Source organism: Pinus tabuliformis, chromosome 7 (assembly GCF_031772625.1).
Source record: "Pinus tabuliformis cultivar Carrire ecotype Pingquan chromosome 7, CPIR1, whole genome shotgun sequence".
Lineage (NCBI taxonomy): Eukaryota > Viridiplantae > Streptophyta > Pinopsida > Pinales > Pinaceae > Pinus > Pinus tabuliformis.
In genome coordinates, this window is record NC_142293.1 from 1,607,007,722 (window position 1) to 1,607,033,423 (window position 25,702).

Below are 25,702 nucleotides of genomic sequence, written 5' to 3' on the forward strand. Positions count from 1 at the left end.
CACACATGCACACAATATCTTTCTTTGGGAAAGAAGTCTGGTAAAAACCCCAATGTATGCTTGCATTAATATGATGAACATAGATGTATTACAATTGCTTTTCTCAACTAGCACAACCTGCAAGTGAATAACCTCTCTCTCTACTCATTAAGAAGCTCTGGCCCAGACTTAGTCAATTTATGCCTTTTCTTGAGCCCCTATTTCCTTGTGCAATTCCTAGAGAAATTATTACCCTATTATTTAGGAAATTTTCCAAAATGGATTGCGCAATTCCCAAGGTTGATCATCTGATTGCATGCAACACTTGTGCACTGAAAACTAGTCTACAACTGATGTTACACTACCTTGGAATCTCCACCACAATTGGGGAACTCGTATTATTTGCATGCACTAGTTATTTTGGGATGATTGATCAGTTAACTAGATGATCATTGAGTTTTACTGAAGTCCCACTACACAACTAAACTTCCATGAGTTACTCCAACAACTAGAACTAGTTTACTTGAATACAACTCAAGATAACTGACTTTGATTGATACAAATTAGAAATCACAAATGCTTAACTAAACTCTAAGTCCTCTAACTCGAATTTACTCAATAAACTATGTGACACAAGGCATGTCACACAAGTTAATTACATCCAAGTTGTATGCTGATGTGGAAATTCATATTTTCTCAATTTAATGAAGGAAAAATCAAATTAAGAATTTATTGCTGCATTTTTCAACAATCCTTCACGTGAATCTAATCCATGTTGTCGATGACAGTCAAGAGTTCTAGCACAATAATATGCTGATAATAGCAACCAACATATAGAAGTAGCATTAAAATAAAAGAAACAGTCAAAAAACACATATTAAAACAAAATTGATGGAGACCCTGAAAAGTTCTCCAACTATGATACTACTTATCCACGTTCAACAAAAGTTCCTCCATCGCTCCTCTCATGAAGCACACCTTTTTTGTCGGCCTCCATTGCCCTAAATCCCATCGATTTTTGTTGACCTCCATCACTCCACTTCTTGAAGAACCCAATAACAATGTAAAGACAGACCCCTAATCCTTTACCTTTACCTTTTTTATTAGTGCCTCGTATTGAAAATTTGAAGACAAAATATTGCTTTTCTCATCAAAAATTTTCTAAAAATCCCCCTCCATGTAGGAGTGCCAAATGCAATGATAGAGAAGTTGTCTCTAATTGTATTAGTAGTTATGAAAGGGACAAAAGAGGAATTGATGTCCAATAAATCTTGTCAATAAAAGTTGTCGAATTCTTCTTAGTCGACTACCCCTACAAAACAAAGAGCCCAAAAAATCGTTGTCTTTAGATAAGGTAACGTGAATGGTAAGTATAATAACAAACTCGGTATAGGCGCAAGATAGTAGTTGCCTGCAAGTTGACTGACTTAGGGTGCACTGTCAGAGTCAATTTTGCAGTTGTTAGATAATATGGTCTTAAATTGATATGTTTGTGTCTTAATTGTTAATTGTGTTAAATAGGTTTCATCTAAAGTGGCCACTGTCTTAAATATAAGTTTTGTCTTAAAATATTTTTTTCTCAAACTGTTTTTGTCTTAAATATAAAGTTTTGTCTTAAAATAATTTTGTCTTAAATTGTTTTTGTCTTAAATTGTTTTTTCCTTAAATATAAAGTTTTGTCTTTAAATGTTTGTCTCAAAATATTTTTGTCTTAAATTATTTTTGTCTTAAATATAAAGTTTCATCTTAAAATATTTTTGTCTCAAACTGCTTTTGTCTTAAAATATTTTTGTCTCAAACTGTTTTTGTCTTAAAGTTTATATTTAAGACAATTCAGTTGATATTAAATTTTAATGTAAAATAATTAAAATAAAAAGTGATTTTTTAAGACAAAAGAATTCTTTTGTCTTAAAAAAATGTCTTAAAAGTGCCCTTGGCGTAATAGTGAAACATGCATGCTTCTCACAATAGGATTTTTTAAACAATTATGAAATGCTTAATATAATTTACTCAATTTAATATCTAACAAAGATCCTCTCTCTCTCTCTCTCTCTCTCTCTCTCTCTCTCTCTCTCTATATATATATATATATATATATATATGGTATCTCTGTACATATGTATATAAACTATTACCTTTTATTATAATGTTATGATAATCAACAATAATATCCTCTTTAATTTTACTAAGAGAGGAATTGTTCCAATTTCTTATCATTATCCATCAACAAAAAAATATAATAACTTTCTGCAACATCGAAAAAGAATTTTAGTGATCCCCTTTATGTTAATTTCACCCATCATTAAAACATATATAATTTTAATTTTAAACCAACATCCAATTACTATTACTAATCTAGAAACAAATGAATAATTATGAGAACGAGAATAACTAATGGTGTGCCAAAAGTTTTCTACAAGAAAACCAAAGAGACAACCAAAATGTAAGTTTTGGAGGTGTAACATTGATAAAGTGATAATTAATGAATTTGGAGTTTAATGAGCCAATTTAATTGATCTCTTTAACCAACAGGTCAACATAGAAACAAAGGGAGAGATTGCATACATTTCATAGTAGAAATTAAGAACCCTAGGATGTATATGGTCTTCATATAGCCTAGGCACCAAGAAAATGTTCCAACCAAGTTGGAATGTTGTAACCAATGGATGTTTCCCAACAATTCCTCTGTGTGCACAATAAAAATACTCTGGGGTCATACTTCCGATATAGTATCATATGGTGCCATCATCCCACTCATTTGTTTGAGTGTAATATCAACTTCGTTGGGGTATGTTCGTCAAGCCAGGCTGTAGTGTGGTCCTCGCCTATGGCTAATAGGAAACCTTCCCACTGATTTATTGTCACTATAAGTTAGCCTTGTCCATCTTTTTTCAACTCCTCCACCATTTCTACCAATTATGTATGTGATGCCAAAAATGGTTCCCAACCTCTTCTAACTCTGCTATTTTACTTTGGGAGTACGAAAATTTTTACTGGCTTTATCTTTTGAACTAGGAGGCCAGTTTGAGACTTCTGCATATCACTAGAAAAAAAATTCTTAGCTCTTTCCATTAAGTTGGGTTTTATCTGTATTTGATATGAACTATGTCTCCAAAATTGGTGCCAAAGTCATTGCATCATCCTAACCCATGCTGATAGTTGAATCTTCTTCCTGTGCTTCGAATTTAATCTCTTGAGTCCTTCTTTGACACCCTTGTCATGTGTGGACATCAATGGCAACATATTTCCAACAATTAGTTTTGTTGGGTGTCTGTTATATTCTTTCCATGACTAGTTGCACGTGCGTGGGGATCATGGGGGGGAAAAAGTCACCCTTGTTCATTGTGTTGGGTACAACCCTCCTCATCAGGGGGTTTCACACGGTTTGGGAAACACCCCAAGAATTTTTTCTTGACCCTATATTAGGTGGGCAGATCTACCTATGGTTTTGTGCATGAGTTTTGCACATGGTTTTGGGCATGATGGTTTTCTACCAATGCTATTTTGTAGATACTTTTAAGGGAACTATGATTATGTTCTAATCTAGGGTTAATGGATTGGGGTTAATGAATGCTACGTCATGTATATATATGTATTGTAAAATTAAAAGGAGCATAATAAAAAATCAATCTGGTAGTCTAGGTTTTTGGATCCAAGGGAAAAATCTCTGTGCATTTCTTTGGTATTTCTCGCCATTGTATATGTTTTGTTTTCAAGAATTTGTTTGCAAGTAATTTATTTACAGTGTTAAAACCTACATTTGGTATCAAATTTGTTTCAACTTCAAGGGGACGCCTTTGTTGTGAAGGGGTTTTTCTTAAGCCTGTGATAGACCCTATTCAGTGGGAGATTTGCAAGATCGATTCTAGTGGTGAAAGGAGATGGCGAGAAGTGGAAAGATAGAGATCGAGAATTTTATGATGAGATTTTTGAGTTGTGGAAACTCAATATGGAGTATCTGCTAGTGGATAAAGATCAATTGATTGTTGTAAATTTGTGTATTAAACCAACGATAATGTTAGGTTAAGACTAGGTGAATTTGGATCAGAAAGCAAAGAGCACAATACGGTTGTGTATCTTAGATTCAGTATTGTTAAGTGTAGATATAAGTCTTTCGTATTAATCACATCGTTAGGATTTGGTCGATATTTGGAACCAACTAATGTGGTTCATCCTCAATACAAGGTGAGAAATCAATAGATCTGAGGGAATAAATAGTAAGGATGCATCACTACCCAGAGTTAGCTGTTGAAAATTAGCCGTTAGGTAATTTGTTACATTGTTTAATGAATTAGTTAGAAATTAGCTTATATGTAATAAATAAATGTTTATTTTCGATATTATAAATTAATAATATTAAATTTAGCTAGGAAGTAGTTGTTGGGTAACAAATAAATATTTCATTTCAATATTATAATTAGATTATTAATATTTATTTTAAAATTATTTAGAAATAATTAGTTTCAGATATTATAATAATAATTGATTTTTCTAATATAATTTGTTAGGTTTTGACTCATAATATTAGAAACTAGCTGTTATAAGTAATTGGATATTTTATTTCATAATCATAAGCTAAATTTATTAATAGTCGTGTCATCTAAAAATACTTAGTTTAAATAAGGTAATTTGTTAGGGTTTGACTAATCCAAGGGTGGGTTAGAGACTAACTTATAATTCATTATTATCAATTCATATAGTAATATTATAAAATGACTATAATTTGTTGGAGGAGAACTAAAGATATTCAATCATATCAATAATACATTGATGGTGTTTATTATTTTTATTGATTTAGAGATTTAATAATATCATTCTAATATTTTAATTCATTAATAATATTATTGCTTTCTATAATAATCAAATATAATAGTACTAATCACCTCAATTCTCAATCAGACTCGATCGAGTTCACAATGGAAGTTGAGGAGAATGGTTTCCTTCCCTTTCTCGACATCCTCCTCTCTAGGAGAGATGATGGTTCTATCTGTCACCAATTCTTTAGTAAAAAGACTCATATTGAACAGTATCTTCATGCCAACTCCCATCATTTCCCGGCTCATAAATTCGAGGTTCTCACCACTCTTGCCACCCTTGCTCTAAGAATCTCTGATGACATCCACCTCGAACATGAGAAATCTCATTTTCTTGAAGTTTGTAAAAATAATGGGTATAGTAGGCCTCTGAGCCTTAAGGCCTTTCTCAGATGCATTAAAGCACCTAGGGTTAAACCTGCTTGTTCTGATCCTATCTCTAAGGTTCAACTCCCATATATCCAAGGAACCACGGATAGGATTGCCCATATTCTTAAGAAGAGTAATGTATCTTCTTCATTCAAGCCTCTCAATACCATTAAAAGTTCCCTTAGATCCATTAAGGACCCTATCGACCCTAAAGACACAAAAGGGGTTTACCTTATTCCCTGCTCCTGTGGTATCCCCTGCATTGGAGACACAGGTAGGTCTATTAAACAGAGAATCAGTGAACATGTGGCTGACATTAGACATAATCGCTTTCACACATCAGCCCTTGCCGAACACTCTATCAAATCAAAACACCATGTTTGTATTGAAGAATTCAAACTCATTGCTAGGGTTGATCATTTCCAGCACAGGAAGCTCAGAGAAGCGATTGAAATAGGGAGGCATCCCAAAAACCTCAATAGGGATGATGGCTGGAAATTGAGTAAAAGCTGGATTCCAGCTCTCTCCTTGTGACTCTTCTTCCCTTTCCTCTCCTCTCCCTTTCCATTCTTCATTTGACCTCCCTTCTCGCCTTCATGTTTTTCCCCCTTCTGTATTAATTTTCCTTTAATTCCCCTAAAATTTTATTTATTTATTATTTATTTATTTATTTAATATTAGTTTTCCGCCAGGCAATTTTAATCTTTCTTCTTCTATACAAATTAATAATAAAATAATACTATTATATTTTATTATTATAGAAAGCAATAATATTATTAATGAATTAAAATATTAAAATGATATTATTAAATCTCTAAATCAATAAAAATAATAAACACCATCAATATATTATTGATATGATTGAATATCTTTAGTTCTCCTCCAACAAATTGCAGTCCTTCTCTAATATTACTATATGAATTGATAATATTGAATTATAAGTTAGTCTCTAACCCACCCTTGGATTAGTCAAACCCTAACAAATTACCTTATTTAAACTAGTTATTTTTAGACGACACTACTATTAATACATTTAGCTTATGATTATGAAATAAAATATTCAACTACTTCTAACAGCTAGTTTCTAATATTATGAGTCAAAACCTCACAAACTATATTAGAAAAATCAATTATTATTATAATATCTGAAACTAATTATTTCTAGATAATTTTAAAATAAATATTAATAATCTAATTATAATATTGAAATGAAATATTTATTTATTACCCAACAACTATTTCCTAACTAAATTTAATATTATTAATTTATAATATCAAAAATAAACATTATTTATTACATGTCAACGAATTTCTAACTAATTCATTACACAATGTAACAAATTCCCTAACAGCTAATTTTCAATGGCTAACTTTGGGTAGTTGTTACAGATCCATTTGGGCACATTAAATCCCAACATTTAGATCAATGTTCTAGGGCTCATGAACCCCTAAATTCAGTTGTTTCATGCCCTAAACAAGTTAGCCCTTTGAATGCCTCCTTCCTAGACAGTTTCATGACTTGAAGACATCCAGAAATTGCCTCTAGAGGGACCAGCGCAGGTAAGCCTTTATGAAGGTGCACTACAGAGCAGTTGAGTCCACTGCCAGGGTGCTCTGCAGAGCACTTAGGCTTCCTTTCACCTACACTGGGCGATATTGAGCAAAATTCACATAGGGTTTGGGAAATATTCTTATATTTTGGAGTCATCTAGAAGGTTCCCTCACTTATCAACTCCTATGAACTTGAAAAAGGATGAGGAATGAGTTAAGGAGCATCTTATCCTCTCATAGCTTCCTCCATGGAACTAATTCTAAGTATGGAAGGCCATTCAATGTCACCATTAATGACAAAACCTCCTTCATCCTCCTATAAATTGACCACTCATCTAAGTGATCAGGGGCTGGATTATGTTGAATTGTAAGGAGATAATGCTGCTATGAGACTTGACTTTGGAGCAAATGATGTGATGCCACAAGCTTGTCTTGATTTTGTTGTGATGTGGATGGGATCCAAGCTGGAGGAATGACTTTGAATTAGACACTGATGGTTGTAATTCCTTTTTCTATCTAATAAAGTGTTTGAAACTTTCCCATATGATGTGTTCTTTCATAATGCTTATATGTATGAATTGCTTCTGATTCCTTTCATTTATATTCAATGGATTGTATGCTTTGATCAGTTTTCGTCTTCTGTTTGTGTTTACAGGTACTTCTCAAAGGAGATAAGAGAAAAGTGGAACTACAACTAGGTCTTCTCATCTTCTTTACCTTATCTATTGCTTATAGGTAAAGGCTAAAGTGCTTTAAACTGTTGTTCTAGATGTGGCTACTCATCTAGGGAATTAGTATTTATCCATAGATACCAAATTCTCCAAAACAAATTGGCGACACCACTGGGAAGAATCCTCATTCCTAGTAGCTTATCCACCTCCTAAGACATCCTTGTAGACCCTACTTGTGTTCATTGACTATATTTCAGCCCTTTTGCATTGAATTTTGGTAAAAAATTGAGGTTAGATGACTGTTGAGTGGCCTCTCAGACATCAACGGAGCCTTGGTCAGGGGACAGTTCTCTACAAAGAACCCTTGAGTGAGAGACAGTGCTCTTCAGCGCAGCTAATCCCTCTTTGAACTGCGTTGATCAACCTTAGGTCAAATTCCCACCTGTGGAAAGTGTTTTTTCCAATTTTTCTCCGTTTTTTTGCTTGCTAATTGATCAACGAATGTCATGTCTCGGAGAACAAATTTTTATCTCCTTTGCTAGCCCTACTTTGATTTGATTGATTAATGTTTCTTTAATGTTTTCTTTGTCATTATTAGTCTTTAGTCAAAGTTAGAATATAGTTTATTAATCTTCATTCGAAAGAAAGTGTCGTAAAGTCTTCTCTTCATTTGAATTAGAACTGTCGTAAAAGTCTTTGTTCTTATGAAATATTGATTGATTGTATGTGCATATTTCCTTTTGTTAATATTCAAATTAAGGAAATTAAAAAGAAAAACTTGCATCATTCATATTGTAGTTTGTGAATGCTTGAAATGAATAGCTAGGGAAATTGCATTAGATGTGCTCTTTTCTCTTTGTCAAAAATCTGATTGCTCTATGCCTACCAGCTAAGGATTTTCATTGTTAAATTGAATGGAAAGAATGCTTATCATATTAGTTTCATTTTAGGAATTGAAAACATACATCATGTGGTGAACCTTGAAAGGCAAATTCTAAAGAAGATCAACTTAAAATTTATCTGAATTTACCTAATTGAGCATCGTCACTTAACGAAAAACATCTAGAGGTCTAGGCTAGAGACATGCTCCGGCGTCATAAAACAAAGCAGTTGTCACTAACTTGTCTGCAATACATCCCAAGTGCGATACATCATTCCACGTACGTGAGTATATCATAGCTCATCGACGTACCTTCGAGTATATAGGGCAGTGTTATAGTACGCAAAGTATATGGGAATGCTCTCACTGTGCGGTTTTGCCTTAGACAGTGCTTATATAGATTGGGCCTCCATGTACTTTCTGGTATATATGGGAGGACAACACTAGGTTGCTATCCATCCTTAGGTAACTAAGTCGGCTCCCTTCTACACTGTGATACACCGAACACAACATTCGAGGAGATTTCCTGCTCGTACTTCTTGGTTCGTCGGGAGGTATTCTGCAGTTCACAATTTCTTGGTAAACTCTTTGCCTAGATTATCCCTCTTTTATTTTGTTATGTTAATTTGATTAAAATAAAATTAGTTGACCGCAGATAACATCCTCCATGATCACTCCTTAGCTGATCTTAGGTTGAAACATATTGCGACAAATTTGGAGTCTACCAATAAAGGAATTCCTTTTGATGGGAATCCTAGTCCTTTTCCTCCTTTCAAAAATATTGGTGCTCCTTATATGGGTACATTATCCCTTCCTGGATTTACCATTGGCTTTCTAGTATGGTTGTTTTCAACCTCCTTGGTTCGAAATGTCGTGATTTCTTCGCAATCGAGTACTCCTCCGACTGGACAAAATCAACCTCTAGTTGATCCTAAAGTTCACCCTTTTCCTTCTTCCTTAGTTATTTCTTCCTCCCCTTCTTTGTCTTTGCCTAGAGAAAGTATTGGTACTAGTAACTAGGTGGATAAGAAGAAGAAGAAGAAGAAAATTCAGAAGAGGGGCAACCAAGGAACCATTGTTTTGAATGCAACATCTGATGAGAAACCATCCATCAAGCCTCACAAAGTTCGATATCCATGCAAACTTTGTGCAGGAGACCATCTTCTTCAAAATTGTCCTAACATTCCTCAGATCTTAGAAGAATGGTCTTCTCGTTCACATCATCATGTGTCATCAACATTTGGAGATCATGCTGGTGACACACCATCAACTAGTGGTAGTAAAGTTCATGGAAAGAAGGGTAAAGTTAAGTTTCCCTGTATGTTATGTGAAGGGAATCATCCCATTCACCTTTGTCCCTATCTGGATGAAGCTAAAAAAGTGTTGGATAACCGTCCTACTTCACCACAGCGACTTCCATCTGATTACACGAAACTATCCCTTAATCCTTCACTAGTTGATGAATCGACTGACTTAAATCAACCGTCAGTCAAATCCACTCTCTCTAAAAATGAATCCTATGAGTCTATACCTGACCCAAATCAATAGGTCGAGGTAACAGTCAACCCAATTTCACCTTCAGTTAATCATACCTTTCCTGAAGAGAGTGAATATGATACCACTCAATTTATTTTTGTTTCTTCAGATTCTAATGAGCTTGGGGGCAGTCCTCATGTTCCATCAAGATAGGAGGAAAATCCTCCCACTATCGTAACTCAAGGGGTTAATACTCCCATTTCTATAGTAAACCCCTCCAAGTATTCTAGTCACTTCCTTTGATTGGAATCGACTAGCAGGATTCTGTCTTCCTTCTTATGTGCCTTTCCAGATCATAGTACAGGTTCGTAATATGATTGTATCTGGCACTATTATAGATGAAGGTGCATCTGTGAGTATCCTTTCCTCATCTGCTTGGCAAATGCTTGGTTTGCTACCACTTGTGCTTGTTACCCATAATCTATTGGATTTTAACAGAGGAACCAGTCAACCATTAGGGATCCTTTATCAGTTGCCTATCAATTTGGGAGGAAAAATTGTTTATCTGAACATTATGGTAGTCTCAAGCCCTTTAGATTACAATTTACTTATTAGGCACAAATATGTTTACGACATGGGAGCTATTGTTTCAACACTCTTTCGAGTGATTTGTTTCCCACATGAAGGCAGAATTATCACCCTTGACCAACTTTCATTTTTCGATCCAAATATGGCTTCCAGCCAACCATATTCCCTAAATGGTCCTTTTGTACCAATGGTATCATCCCTGCCATGGGTTAATTATGTGGCAACCAGTTCCATGCCTACATCAACGGACAATCAATTCCATGATGTTGTACATTATGTACTAGGAGCATTGGAAAAAATCTCTCCTTCATGACCTCTTATGAGTTGTAACCAAGGATATGAGGATAGCTCTTTTACTGTGTCAACCTCATTAAAAAATGAAACAACTCCCATGAGGATAGTTCCTTTCCTTGTGTCAACCTCATTAAAAAGTGAAACCAAGGGGTATGAGCATAGTTCCTTGTCTTGTGTCAAGCTCATTAAAAAATGAAAGAAGGAATATGAGCAGAGTTCCTTGTCTTGTGTCAAGCTCATTAAAAAATGAAACAAGGTCCCCTGGATCAAAGTTCCAAGTCGAGTCTTTGATTAGATCTCGTAAAATCCTAGTCGAGTCTTTCACTTGATCTCATAAGTGAATCTTCATTCCATCTACCTCATAGTCGTGAGTAGTCTACTTAGGTAAATGTAATGATGCTTGGGGGGCATGCACCTAATGTAAAATTAAGTTTCCCTATAGGTTATGTGAAGGGAATCACCCCATTCACCTTTGTCCCTATTTAGATGAAGCCAAAAGGGTGTTGGATAACCATCTTGCTTCACCGGAGTGAGTTCCATCTAGTTACATGAGAATCTTCTTTTCATCATGTTGGGGGCATGTAAACTGAATTCAAGCATAGTTCTTCATTTTAAGCTTGTGTAAAAATGAAACTGAATCCAAGCATAGTTCTTTGTTTTAAGCTTGTGTAAAAATGAAACTGAATCCAAGCATAGTTTTTCATTTCAAGCTTGTGTAAACTTGAAACTAAATTCAAGCATAGTTCCCTATGGTTCAAGCTTGTCTAAAAATGAACCCATTTCCATTTTTAAACCTCATGATTGCCATTCTATCAACATCTTTCATTAGATGAGCCTTGGTTGTTTTCATCACATTGCCACCATCCCTTCAGTCGATCATACCCTTTCACTTGGTTGTTTTACGCTTTTTGAGGAATAGTTGCAATGAGTGGTGTTATTAGCCATCCTCTTCACATAAATCAACATGTTTTGAGAAGTTCCAACATCACCGGAATCAGTTGCTATTCTAGACACCACTCATTCCTCAAAGTGGATTCCTATTTAAGCTCTTTTCAGACTCTTTAAATATGAAAAGATTACCGAGAACTTGTCATTTCTAGCTTGTTAACGGATTGGAAATGATATCTCTCTTGTATTATTTTACGCTTTTTCAGGCTTGAGAGATTAATCTACGAAAAAGGACTTGAGGAGTTTTCTTTCTTTACCTTTTCAAACTCTCTAAACATGAAAATGACTGAGTTATCTTTGTCATTAAACTCATTAAAACCATCAAATAGCGACAAACTTGTCCATCTAGACAAGACCGAGTTTCACCTTCGCTAGACTCTTTAAAACATCAAATAGCATGGATTTGCCCAAAGGGTGAAATTATACAACAAGCATATGTTATCCTCCTCAAGCTTGATAAAAATAAAGAGGTACTGGTCAATAATGACTGGGGAAAATGGAAAAATGGGAAAACCACCTTATGGTAGCAGGTCACTCTTGAACATGAAACTTTCACTTCATCTTCATGACTATTTGGGTTAGGTTATTTGCTTGACGGTTATCATACCTATGGTCTATCACACCATCCATCACTTTTTTTTTGGGTCAATGCTGCCAATTCATTCAGACTATCTGGGTTGGGTTATTAGCTTGATGGTTATCACACCATTGGTCTATCATACCATTCATTGCTTTGTTTTGGGTCAATGCTACCAATTCACTTTAGTGTCACTGACATGTTCAAGAGAAGTCATCCAGTCAAAATCCATCTTTTGCAATGCCATAAACCTTCATTTTCATCACCGCCATTCCTGAACCTTGTGTTGTCAGCCAAATTCCATCTCTAAAATCACTACACTCGTTTCATGCCATTGATGTGGGATACATCAAGGCCCTCTTGCGACGAGTCACTTCTTGTTGACATCAGATCATTATCTAAGAAGTTGACTTAGAAACACCCATTCAGTACCTTGAAGCTTGCATGCACCAATGGCAGGTTTCTCACCTTCGGTGATAGGCATACATCAATGGCCTTTGACCAAAAGACTTTGTATGGTGTTCGACATCAAATCATCTATTCACACCATGCATAATGTACTGCAGTACCTTGAGGATCATTATCATTATCGTTGATTTCTCTCACATCTGTTAATGACTTACATCATCAGCTGGTAACCAGATGGTGTCTTACCGTGTTTGACTTCAGGTCACATATTCACATGGTTAGACTCGTACTTGAGCAAATGGAAAAAAGAATGTCCCAACCAAGTCGCTCACTAATCCATGCTTCACCCGCCGTCTGACTTTTATTATCTGCCAGTATTAGGGTTTCTCTAAAGGTCTCTCTTAGCCTCTCTAAGCCTTTCTTTAGTGTCTAACTGATTGGATTTTCTTTCTTACCTACTGCCTTTGTTCTGTAGTTCTGACCCAGTGCTCTTATCTCCCATCCACCCAGTATTAGGTCCTAACTTAAGTGCTTCTCCCGAGATTGAAGTCCCCAGATCTAGTTTCATCCATTTGGCTTGCGATATCAGGAGTACTAAATCATATGTACAATGGCTTTACATTGATAGTCATTACGATCATGGGTCTATATCTGTAGACGATTGTTTATGTATATGTAATGAAAAGTTTATAAGTTAAGCATGGGTATGCCTTCCCTAAGAAATTCATGTAAAATAAAATATCATGATATATGTATTGTAATTGATGCACTTCACCTTCCACTTCGATACCTCCTCATCACATCGTAAAGAATTTCATTCGACATTGGCATTTTTCTGACTTCATGCTTTAGGGGGCAACTGTTACAGATCCATTTGGGCACATCAAATCTCAACATTTAGATCAATGTTCTAGGGCTCACCAAACCCTAAATTCAGTTGTTTCATGCCCTAAACATGTCAACTCTTTGAATGCCTCCTTCCTAGATAATTTCATGACTTGAAGACATCCAGAAATTGCCTCTACAAGGACCAGCGCAGGTAAGCTCTTACCAATGTGTGCTGAAGAGTAGTTGAGTCCACTGCCAAGTTGCTCTGCAGAGCACTTAGGCTTCCTTTCACCTATGCTAGTTGAGATTGAGTGAAATTCACATAGGGTTTGGGGAATATTCTTATCTTTCGGAGTCATCTAGAAGATTCCCTCACTTATCAACTCCGATGAGCTCGAAAATGGATGAGGAATGATTTAAGGAGCATCCTATCCTCTCATACCTTCCTCCATGGAACTAATTCTAAGTATGGAAGGCCATTCAATGTCACCATTAATGACAAAACCTCCTTCATATTCATATAAATTGACCATTCATCTAAGTGATCAGGGGTTGGATTATGTTGAATTGTAAGGAGATAATGTTGCTATGAGACTTGACTTTGGAGCAAATGATGTGATGCCGTAAGCTTGTCTTACTTTTGATGTAATGTGGATGGGATACAAGCTGGAGGAATGACTTTGAATCAGACACTGATGATTTTAATTCCCTCCTCTATCTAATAAAGTGTTTGAACCTTTTTCCATATGATGTGTTCTTTCATAATGCTTATATGTATGAATTACCTCTGATTCCTTTCATTTATATTCAATGGATCGTATGCTTTGATCAGTTTTCATATTCTGTTTGTTTTTATAGGTACTTCTCAAGTGTGTTAAGTACAGGAAGGAGCGACATGATCGATATAAAGGAGATAAGAGGAAATCAGAACTACAAGTAGGTCTTCTCATCTTCTTTATCTTATCTATTTCTTATATGAAAAGGCTAAAGTGCTTTAAATTGTTCTTCTAGATGTGGCTACTCATTTAGGGAATTATTATTTATCTTTAGATACCAAATTCTCCAAAATAGTAGTGATGCATCCTTACTATTTATTCCCTCAGGTCTATTGACTTCTCACCTTGTCCTGAGGATGAACTCCATTATTTGGTTTGAAATGTCCACCAAATCCTAACAATGTGATTAATCCAAAAAACTTATATCTACATTATGGATCAAAAAAGTCTTAGATCTAAGATTTTTTAGTGTATTAGCAAAAGATAGGGTGAAGGCTTTATGGGACAAGTTAGGGACTTTGTACCAATACAAGTCTCTGGTGAACAAATTGTTCCTACGGAAAAATTTGCATAACCTGAGGATGAAGGATGGAGACTTGGTGAGAGAGCATTTGAACACCTTTAATACTATGGTAAGCCAGTTTTCATCTGTTGATATTAAAATTTTAGATGAAGATAAGTGCATCAATTTGCTATGTTCTCTACTAGATTCATGGGATAGTCTCATTGTTGCAATAGGTAGCAATACAACTATCTTGAAGTTTGATGAAATAGTCCCATCCTCACTGTTAAAGGAGATGAGATGGAAAAATATGGATAGCTATAATGGAGATGCCTTTTATGTACAAGGATGGTCCCATAATAGAAATAAAAATAAGTCCTTGAGTGAGAGATCTAAATCTAGAGGGAGATCTAAATCTTCAGGAAAACCTGTAAAGGTGTGATGGAAATGCAGAAAGGAAGAGCACCTCAAAAATGATTGTACATCTAAATCTCTTGAGAAAGGAAAGGGATATGATTATTGTCCTTCTCTAGAGGCAAAAACCACCTCAGATGAATGTGGATATTTGTACTTGGCTTCTTCTTCAAGTACACATGTAGATCACAAGAAATGGTGGATTGAATCAGGTGCATCCTTTCACTTCACTCCTCATAGGGAGTGGTTATGGGAGTATGAGAAATATGATGGTGGTGATGTCTTCTTAGGGGATGATAGGAAGGCTAGAATCGTCGAATGTGTAAAATTCAAGCTAAAGTTGCAAGGTGGAAGGATTAGAACACCTCCATGTGTTCTTCATATTCGTGCATTGACCAGAAATCAGATTTCTATAAGAAAGATGGATGATGTAGGTGTAAAAAACTTGTTCGAGCAAGATACATGCAAGATGGTTCGGGGAGCACTGGTATTGCTGGGGGGAGTTCGGATTGGAACTTTGTACAAGTTTCTAGGTATCACTATTATTGATGGGTGCAATAGTTATGTGGTTCCTAAAAATGGAGCAGAAAATATAGTGGTCTCTAGAGAAAAGACCATGCTAAGGCATCAAAGGCTTGGACATATTGGAGAGAAGGGCTTTCAAATACTTTATGGTATTGGTATGGTAGAAGGTATGTCTAATTTGTACATAGATTTTTATTTTTATGAACATTTTGTATATGGGAAGAAGAATCGGGTGAGTTTCCCCTCTGGTGCTAAGAGGGCGAAAGGGGTATTAGAGCTTGTGCACAATGATGTTTTTGGACCTATGTCACTTCCACCGCTGGGTAAGTCTGTGTACTATGTATCATTTATATATGACTTCTCAAGCAATACATGGATATGTTTCCTTAGGAAGAAATATAAAGTATTTGACAGGTTTAAATAATTTAAGGCTCTAGAGGAAAACCAAACAAAAAAGAAGATAAAGGTGTTGAGGACTAATAATGGTGGAGAGTTATGCAAGAAGGAATTTGAAGAGTTCTGTAAGAAGTGTGGTATAGCATGACAAAAGAGTACTGCATCCACACCGTAACAAAACAAAGTTACAGAAATAATGAACAGGACGCTAATGGAAAAGGTAAGAAACATGCTTAGTGGTGCCAGGTTAGGACAAGAACTATGGGCAGAGGTGGTGGAGACTACATGTTACCTGGTCAATAGATCACCTTCATTCGCATTGGAGGATTAGACTCTGCATGAGGTCTAGACTAGTAAGAAACCCTCTCTTTCACATCTGATGTTATTTGGTTGGGATGCATATGTACATGTTCCAAAGGCAAAAAGAACCAAGTTGGATAGTAATTCTGAAAGGTGCATATTTATTGGGTATAAGGATGGCTTAAAAGGTTATAAAATTTGGAACCTAGAAAAAAGGAAGGTTGTGAACAACTGAGATGCGGTTTTTACAAAGATGAAATATTTTATTAAAGATGAATTCATATGAAGGGAACCTGGGAAGATAGAGTTTAAGCTAAAGGAGGAAGAATTATACTCTGCATGAGAACATGAATCAAAATATGAATAGCCACAAACTCCAACTGTGAGAAGATCAATTCGAGAAAGAAGGTAGCCAGAAAGGTATGATCCATCTGATTTATTTTCACATTTTGCTTTATCTGTTAATGATGATCCCATAACTATTAGGGAGGCAGTAGATTCAGAGGATAGAAAACTCTGGAAAGAAGCCATGGTTGATGGAATGACATCTTTGGACAAAAATGAAGCTTGGGATCTCGTGGAGTTTCTGGCTGGAAGGAAACCCATTGAGAAAAATGGGTGTTTAAGAAGAAGATGAATGCAGAAGGCAATGTGTAGAAAGAAAAGCTAGGTTGGTAGAAGAAGGTTATTCCTAGGTGTCGAGAATTGATTTTGGTGATATTTTTTCTCTTGTTGCCAAGGTCGCTTCTATTAGATTACTTTTATCTGTTGCTGCTGCTTTTTATTTTGAGGTAGAATAGATGGATGTGAAGACATGATTTGTTCAAGAGATATGGAAGAATATATCTACATAAAGCTACCTGAAGGCTTTGCAGTGAAGGGCAAGAAAGAACTGGTACGCAGGTTAAAAAGGTCTCTATATGGGTTAAAACAATCACTAAGAATGTCGTATGGTAAATTTGATACATATATACAGGGACTTGGCTTCACCATAAGCAATGCAGATCATTGTGTGTATTTTAAATTAATTGGTGACCATGTTATTTATCTGGTCTTATATGTGAATGATATCTTGCTAACTGGAAGTGGCAAACTAATAATCTATGATTTGGAGACCTCATTTTCCTCCAAATTCGACATGAAGGATCTTGGTGCTACAAACTGTATTTTGGGCATGGAAAATAAATGAGATTGGGAAAAGAGGAAACTCTGGTTAAACAAGACAAAGTATGATGAGACAATACTGCAGAGGTTTAATATGTAGGATAGTAAACCGGTGAAGGTTCCTATTCCTGTAGGTGTAAAGTTATCTGCTAAACATTGTCCTAATACACAAGAAGAGGAAGATGACATGTCCCGTGTGCCATACACAAGTGTAGTCGGTAGATTGATGTATGCAACAATATGTACTAGATCAGACATTTCACACGTAGTGGGTGTATTGAGTAGGTTTATGTCAAAACTAGGGAAGGAGCATTAGATAACAGTGAAGTGGGTTTTTAGGTATTTGCGTTGCACTAGTGATTATGGTTTGTGCTACCAAGAAAGATCGGTATTGGACAGAGTTTTGGACATCCGTGGCTTTGTTTATGCGGACTCGGATGGAGATCTGGATCAGAGAAGATCTACAAGTGGGTATATTTTTAACCTATTTGGAGGTGCATTTAGTTAGATGAGCAAGAGAGAGTCTGTAGTGGCACTTTCAATTACATAGGAAGAATACATGGAAGCCATTGATGCAAGCAAGGAAGAAGTTTAGTTGTAGAGATTGTGTTCAAGTATGGGGTTAGTACAATGAGCTATAATGATAGATTATGATAAGAAAGTGCAATTTTCTTGGCAAAAGAACCTTGCTTATCATTCAAATACAAAGAACATTCATGTTTAGTATCAGTTTGTGAGGGATACAGTTAAGGAAAAAAAGGTGTTGCTGGTAAAGGTGGACATTTTAAAGAATGTTGCAGATGCATTGACAAAGTGTTTGAGAACTGAGAAGTTTTCTTGGCATAGAGAAATAATGGGTGTTGTAGGGTTGGACCAACGAGTAAGTTGTCTTGTGCCCCCTTGTTCATTGCGCTAGGCACAGTAGGGGGTTCACAGGAGGGTGGTAGATGCCTTGCACGGAGGGGAGAATTATTGTGGACCCTATATTAGGTGGATGTACCTACCTATGGTTTTGTGTATCGGTTTTGCACATGGTTTTGGGCATGATGGTTTACTGCCCATGGCATTTTTTAGATCTGGTCAAGGAAGCAACCATTATGTTCTAATCCAGGGTTAATGGATTGGGGTTTATAATGCTTTAGCATGTATATATATGTATTGCAACATTGAAATGAACATAATGAAAAATCAATCTGGTAGCCCCGGTTTTGGGATCCAGGGGAAAATCTATGTGTATTTGTTTTGTGTTTCTCTCCAATGTATATTTTATGTTTTTAAGAATTCGTTGCAGGTAATTTATGTACAGGGTTAAAACCTACAAGTTTTGGTATAGTAATTCAAACTCTAATAAATGTTAGTTATGTTTTCAAATTGAGATTAATATTGGTCATAGATTTTTCTAGTTTTAATTACCATCTCAAAGTCTCATGTAGAGAAAATTGTAGCAATTTTCGGCTTGATTTGAAGCTCATCAAGGTGCAAAGGTGTTGATGTGATTGAATTGAGAGATGTAGAGTGACCATTGGATGTACATTTATCTCGAGTTTATGATATTTTCAATATAAAATTGAAATATATTTTGTCTTTTCTTACAATTGATATGTTGTCAGCTTTAGGAAAACAGGTCTATTAGGATCTTCAAGGAATTCTCAATTGATCGCCCATGATATATTTCAAGATGTTAGCAATTTATTTGATTCCTTCCATTTACATATTGGGGATAATAATGGTCATATATAGTGCATTATTGAGTACTATGTGTTACATAGTAATTTGTCACCATCCCTGTTACTCCTCTTGTCGTACCTTGGAGGACCCATCTCGGGAGTTATAAGAAGTGACAAAGGCTAAAAACACTTGCGTTATGTTCCCCTGAGTAAGTACTCCATGTTCCCTGAAGACACCTTCTGCAGATCATCCCTAAAAAGTGCTCTTTTTCCATTGGCGCAAGTCCACAGTATCCTACCCACGCCAATGATGGAGATCCTCAAAAGAGGGCGCGACCATTGGCGCTCTGCCTTAGAACAACAGTCGCGCCAACCAAATTTAGTCGTGCTTTTTGCCTTAATGCACGTCCGACTGTTTTTTCCTTCATTACATGGAGCTTTTCTGAGGATAAAAAATCAGTCTTTTGTCGAGCTTTATCCATCTTTATGGCTTTTGAGGATAATGCTAATCCGCAAAAAGTGTCCCGGTTCATCATATCCTCCTCCCTTCTTCATCTATATAAGCTTGTCATTATGCATTGGACAAGCTAGTGTTGGCTAGTGTTAGAGTGTTAGTGCTAGTGATTTAGTGATTGAGTGATAGTAGTGATGATTATTGGTCATGGAGTGTTAGATGTTGAGTTCTTGAGTTCTTGGAGGAATGCTAGTGAGTGCTAGAGAGGTTATGCTGCCGGAGAGGAGATGCATGGCAAGACACATATAGTTATTCGCCTAGCCAGGAGAAGGGTCGACGTCAGAACAATGGTTGTAACTTTTCCTGTTTATTAATTGATAAGCGACTGATATTATAGTTCCAATCTCATTATCTATCATGGTGATGTGTTGATTTATTTCCTTTCTGACTGAAATATAGTTGTGCCTTGGTAGTTTTTATGTTGGTATCTGTCTCTTCCTTTGCATGTGCAGGTGTTCATTTGTGATCTGTTGGAGCAAGGGAGCGAGGATATCAACTCTGCTTCAATCATAGCGTTGGACTCCAGGTTAGTCTTCTTGATTCACCTTTGATGCATAACTAGGAACTTGCGTAGCAGCGTGGTTTGTTTGTGGCTAGTTCTGTTATAGGCTAGTGGGATCGCCTTTGTCCGCAGAGGGGATTTACCTGACCAACAAATTGGCGACTCCGCTGGGGAGGAACTATTTGATTTCTGTCTTGCATGTTAATTTTCTTCTGCTTGCTTGAGTGAATGAGCTTCCTGAGTCAGTTTTGAGTTTATTCTTTACTGTTTGACCCATCTGAGCACTGTCAACCCGACCTGAGGTCGTATCATTTATTTTTCTAGTTGGCAAGCTTAATTGGCGCGGTTATTTCTTTGACAGTCGCCCCAGTTGGCGCATGTTGTTCAAAAGCAGCTCGCGCCAATCCTGTGGTAGCGTAAGTTGCCGGCTGACAGTCGCGCCAGCTCTGTAAATTTTGCCTGTGTGTGGGTGGAAAGCTCATTCAGTCTCTTTATATATCTCTTTCAGCCTCTGGAACTGTGTTGAACCGCTACTTGACTGGTCTTAGCTTGTATCCCTCAGCTGTTTGCTCATTTCTATTGATTTTCGTCTCAGCCCTAGGATATCTAGGGGCTTTGCATGACTAGCCTTCTGTGGGAAGTTTCGATCTCTTGATTATCCAGTCAACTTGTTGGTTGTGTTCTGCACCTATCCAGTGCTTTGTTAAAGCTTGATCTTCTATACTCTGAATACTCTGAATGGTTTGAGGTTCACTAGTCTTTGTGTTTTTCCTTGCTTGCATGGTTCATTTTAGTGTTTCAGAATTGGTTCTATTTCATTAACTGAACTTGGATTGTGCATATCTCTTAGAATTTGTTTACATGCATCATGCCATCTTAAAGGAAAGAAAAATAAAAAATCTCTTGCATCATAGTAGTTAGCATTTATTGTTATTTGTTGCTATTAAAAAGAAAAAGACAAAATTTCGTTTCTTGTTATTAGCTGCATTAGGGTCTTTGTTGTTTGTTGAATTGATCATTTCGTTTGTGAAAAGATCTCAACCCTCCTGTAGATAGAATTCATCGAATCAAATGATTTAATTTTGGCATATAGTTTGCATGTAAAAAGTTTTTGAGATATCACATATGGTAGGACCAAAAAACTGAAACATAACCAAAGATAAACCTTAAAATGAACTCAATGAACATAACAACGCATTGGAACATAACGCAAACACTCTAGAGGTCTAATTAGAGACGTGTTCCGGCGTCTTTAAACCTGGTAGTTTATCGTCGAGTGGTTGGGTGATTCCTCCACGGTGAAACGATAGGTGCCAATACGGACTGCGCTCCCACGTACCATAGAGTATATATTGGGAGACCCCTATAGGAATAAAGCCTTTATCCATAGGAATTCGTGTCAGCCGCCCTACGATTCGCAATGCAGTGAACACAGCATTCACGAAGATCGACCACCCGTACCCTAAAAAGTATTCTGTGGTTTTGCGAAAAGTTTGGCATACCCTCTACCTAGAATTCCAGAGCAATCACTTTTGATCCTTTTCGAACTCCTAAACGAAAAGGTGCCTGTGAGCGTCTTGTCACTTCGTGCTCATTAAATATTCGAAGGAGACTAGAGTCATCTTTTATCCTTTTCTCGACTCTTAAAAAATGAAAAGGTTAAGTTCAGTGTCTTAAAATTTATTGGCCACGATAACATCTACCCAATTAGCTTTTGTTTGTGTCAGTCCGAAGTAGGGATTGTCTCGGTAGATTTCGTAAGTTTCATCCTGGCGGAATCACCAGTTTCGTCTTCTACCGAAACGTTGGTTGTGAGTCTCCCTGTGGTTCTAAGTATACAACCACTTAGTTCTCGTGCCCCAGGTGACGAGACTTACCAGTTTCATTGGAACCCTACGTGGGAATCTTTTGAGGACGGTGCCCCTTTTTGGGACCATACTTCTCCTCGTGTGTCAGTCCCACCTGTTTCATCTGACATGGATGATTTGTCCCCTACGACGACCGATGAGTCCGTTGCAACGAGCGGTGAAATTCCCACCTCAACGGACCCTATACATGTTAGTAGTACACCTACTACTACAAATTTACCACTGGGCTATAAAGCTTTAAGAGATGCTATGCCTTCTGGAACTCCGTTCACAGGTCCCATGTGGTCATCACACACTTTTCCTACTACGAAGCCTTTTACTCCACCAAGTCGCAGTCTATCTGTTACCTCCGTCACAACCGCTCCAACGATATGTGCAGCCCCCTCGACTCCTATTTCTAGTCGTCCCTCAGCTTCTTTGTTTGGAGTCTTTGACCCCATGACAAATGTCCCAATACAGGAGCCATATGATCCATATTTGTCATCTCAACCTGTTGTTGAGGTATCGGTCCCATTGTCAATTGATTGGACCTCCACCTCTTTCCATGGTGGTCAAGTTTTATCTGCGCAATCTCCAATACAACCCCCTCAAGACCTACCAGGGCAATCCTTTCATGGAAACCCTTTCGTTACTGCTGCTCCTTTTTCCTCTTCTTATATGCAACCTTCTGGTAACTCAGGTCAGTCGTCTTTTCAACAAGTCCAACCTGGTATCCAGCAGGGCTATCCCGTTGGACAAAGTCGTCAACAAACTATTAACCCAAACCAATCCAATGTCCAGTATAGTCCAATGTCTGGACAAGTTACTCAACCACTTGGTCAACCTACTGTCTGGTATTCACAACCCTCTGGGCAGGCTGGTCAGCCTCAAACACAGTTGGGCCAACCAACTGCCCAGTCTCCTCAGCCATCTAGTCTGCTAGGACAACCTTCAGCTGCGCAACAACAGTTCCAACAGGTAGGCCAACCTCAGTATCAGCAGGTACAACCTTCTGGACAAATCGGCCAACCTCACTATCAACAAGGTTTTCCTTCTGGCCAGATAGCCCAACCTATAGGACAGTCCATTGGCGCTGCTCAACCCGGTCCATGGCCCCAAATGGGACCCCAATACCCATCTGGACTTCAAATGCAGGTTGGGTCTCAATCACAAACTTTTTATCCAACCCAGCCTGGTCCTTCAACTCAATTCGGCGCCCCACCACTGTATGGCTACCAACAACCTCAAGGGCAATTTTCGTTTGCCCCGTACCAGAACTACCAGCAACCGCAAGCGAATCCCTCGCAAACTTATCAATAGCAATACGGCACACCTGCAGCATCATTTGGTAATCCTTATGCCGGGGGGCACTATACAAATCCCTACGGCCAATCCACTATGGGGCCAAATCCTTCCGGACAAACTCTATGGGGCAACCACCACCTGGCTGGAACCCTGGTGCTCCACCCTACCAACAGCCCTAGATGCCTTTCAATCCTCAATTACCATTCTTAGCGACTTTAGAATTACCAGATGTATCCAAATTAACCAATGATCCTATTCTTCATAATCCTTATTGGCCTCCAGTTCCAACTAAAATACCTGGTGACTGTCCAAAATTCGATGGTAAAGCCAATGAAGACCCACAAGCCCATATTATGACCTATCATTTGTGGTGTTCATCTAATTCATGGCTTGACGATTCAATTCGGCTTCGCCTTTTTCAAAGGACTCTCACTGGCTCTGCCGCTAAGTGGTATATCGAACTTCAGCGCGGGTCCTTTCAAGATTTCAATTCCTTGGCTATGGCATTTCTCACTCACTTCCAGTTACCCATTCGATACGAAACGGGTACGCACCTCCTCACTTCCTTAAGACAAACGACAGCTACGCATATCTCTGATCATATCCATGAATGGAGACGGCGTAGACGTATGATCAAATTTTGGATTCCCGACCAGCTTCTTACCGATTGGTTTACGACTTCGTTCGTGCCTCCGATAGCTCGGGATATCGCCATGGGGGCGTGTGTCACTAAAGAGCAAGCTATTGCTCGACCTCAGTACCTTGACTTGGTTTATTCTCAGTCAGGTACATTATATGATTATTTGCCTGATGTCCCACGACAAGGAACGTCTAAAGCCCCGCCAACACCCACTGTTGACGGTATCATTGGTTCAGTTAATTCATCCTCAAAGAAAAATTCGACGAACCCTGCAAAGCAAAAAACATCTGCTTCGAATGGACAACCTTCCCAGGCATCGCCTGGTTCGAATGTTACTTCTGAGGTTAATGCCGTCCAATCTAATACGGCGAACAAGGCTTCGAAAGAGAAGAAAAAAGGGAAAGCGAAAAATAAGCCGGAGCAACCTAAGCAGGAAACCCCAAAACCTCAACCTGAGGACGGGACTAAACGCAAACCCAAATATCCTTGTCTTATTTGCGATGAAAATCACTTCACCAAGGATTTCCCGAGGCGGTCCGAAGTTAGTCGTTTGTTAAAAGGCACCTCTGGGACTCCTGCAGTGCTCAAAGAGCCCTTTCCCACCCAACACACTCAAAAAACTCAAATGGTGGCTGACCCTACTCAGCCTCCCTCTTCCTTTGGTTCTCAAGTGTTTATGGCTGGTACAATACCAGTTAATATTAGTACTCGAATGAAAGATTATTCGTCATCTGCCGGGAAGGAGCCTGAGGTTCCCCCAAGTGCTCCCCCGTTCAGTTCAGGTCCGCTCCACATCGAGAGACCTACCACTGAAACGTCTCTTCGACCCCCTCCAAAAGGAGTACTCCGAAAATCCTCGTATAATCCGAATGCTCGTGCTGCACAGCACTACAACATCGTTGAGGACTTAGCACAGACTCCGTCGGCTATGTCCGCTTTAGAGGTTCTCCAGAGCTGCCCTTCTCAGAGGAAGTCCATGCTATCTGCCATCGGTGGCATAGACCCGGCCGATTCGGATTTAATAACTTTTGACTTGGAACACCACACTCAGAGGCTGCCTTCCCAAATCGCCTTCCTCATACAGGTAATTATTGATTCCAAAATGATTCATCGTACAGTTATTGATGAAGGTGCCTCGACTTGCATCATGTCTGTTGCCTGTTGGAAAGCTATTGGATCTCCAACGTTGAGGCAATCTCCCACAACCTTGGAAGCTTTTGATGGAGGAGCGTCCCGTCCTTGCGGTATACTCCAACGTTTACCAATCTCTTTGGAAGGGAAGACAGTCGAGATGGAAGTTGAAGTCGTTGATGCTACTCTAACCTACAACCTCCTTCTCGGACGTAGCTGGATATACGCAATGCAAGCTGTTGCTTCATCTTTCTTCCGAATCATACGTTTTCCTCATCAAGGGAAGATCGTTACCGTTGACCAGCTCTCCTTTTTTGCTTCTTCTTCCGAAGGCACCATCCCGTTCGTGGACCATACCTCCAAATTACCTAAGACTATGGGAGCTGGACTTTTCAAAGATCCTGATCTTATGGGTGTTTTTCCACTCCCTCCTCTAAATTTCGCCTCTGTCAATATGATCGCTATTGGCTCTGATCCGTGGCTCGTACCCCCTACAGACCAAGTAGATTCCTGGGGCGGCCAGATGCCATTGAGTCCCGCCGAGTTTAATTATGTTGAAATCATTGCTGCCTCGGCTCCCTCCTCTACGCTTACTCCATCCTCAGGACTTCTAGATAAGGCTTCTTCGGATTCTCT

General features: G+C 38.0%; 1 protein-coding gene across 1 annotated transcript in view; it reads right to left on the reverse strand.

Annotated features, from left to right (window-relative positions):
* Positions 1–22,921, reverse strand: part of LOC149254301 (putative U3 small nucleolar RNA-associated protein 11) — a 68,518-nt gene extending 45,597 nt beyond the window's left edge. Inside the window, exon 1 of the mRNA XM_089454752.1 lies at positions 22,839–22,921. Coding sequence (XP_089310878.1) covers positions 22,839–22,921 — 83 coding nt within the window. The remainder of the gene's footprint in view (positions 1–22,838) is intronic.
* Between the last annotated feature and the right edge of the window lie 2,781 nt (positions 22,922–25,702).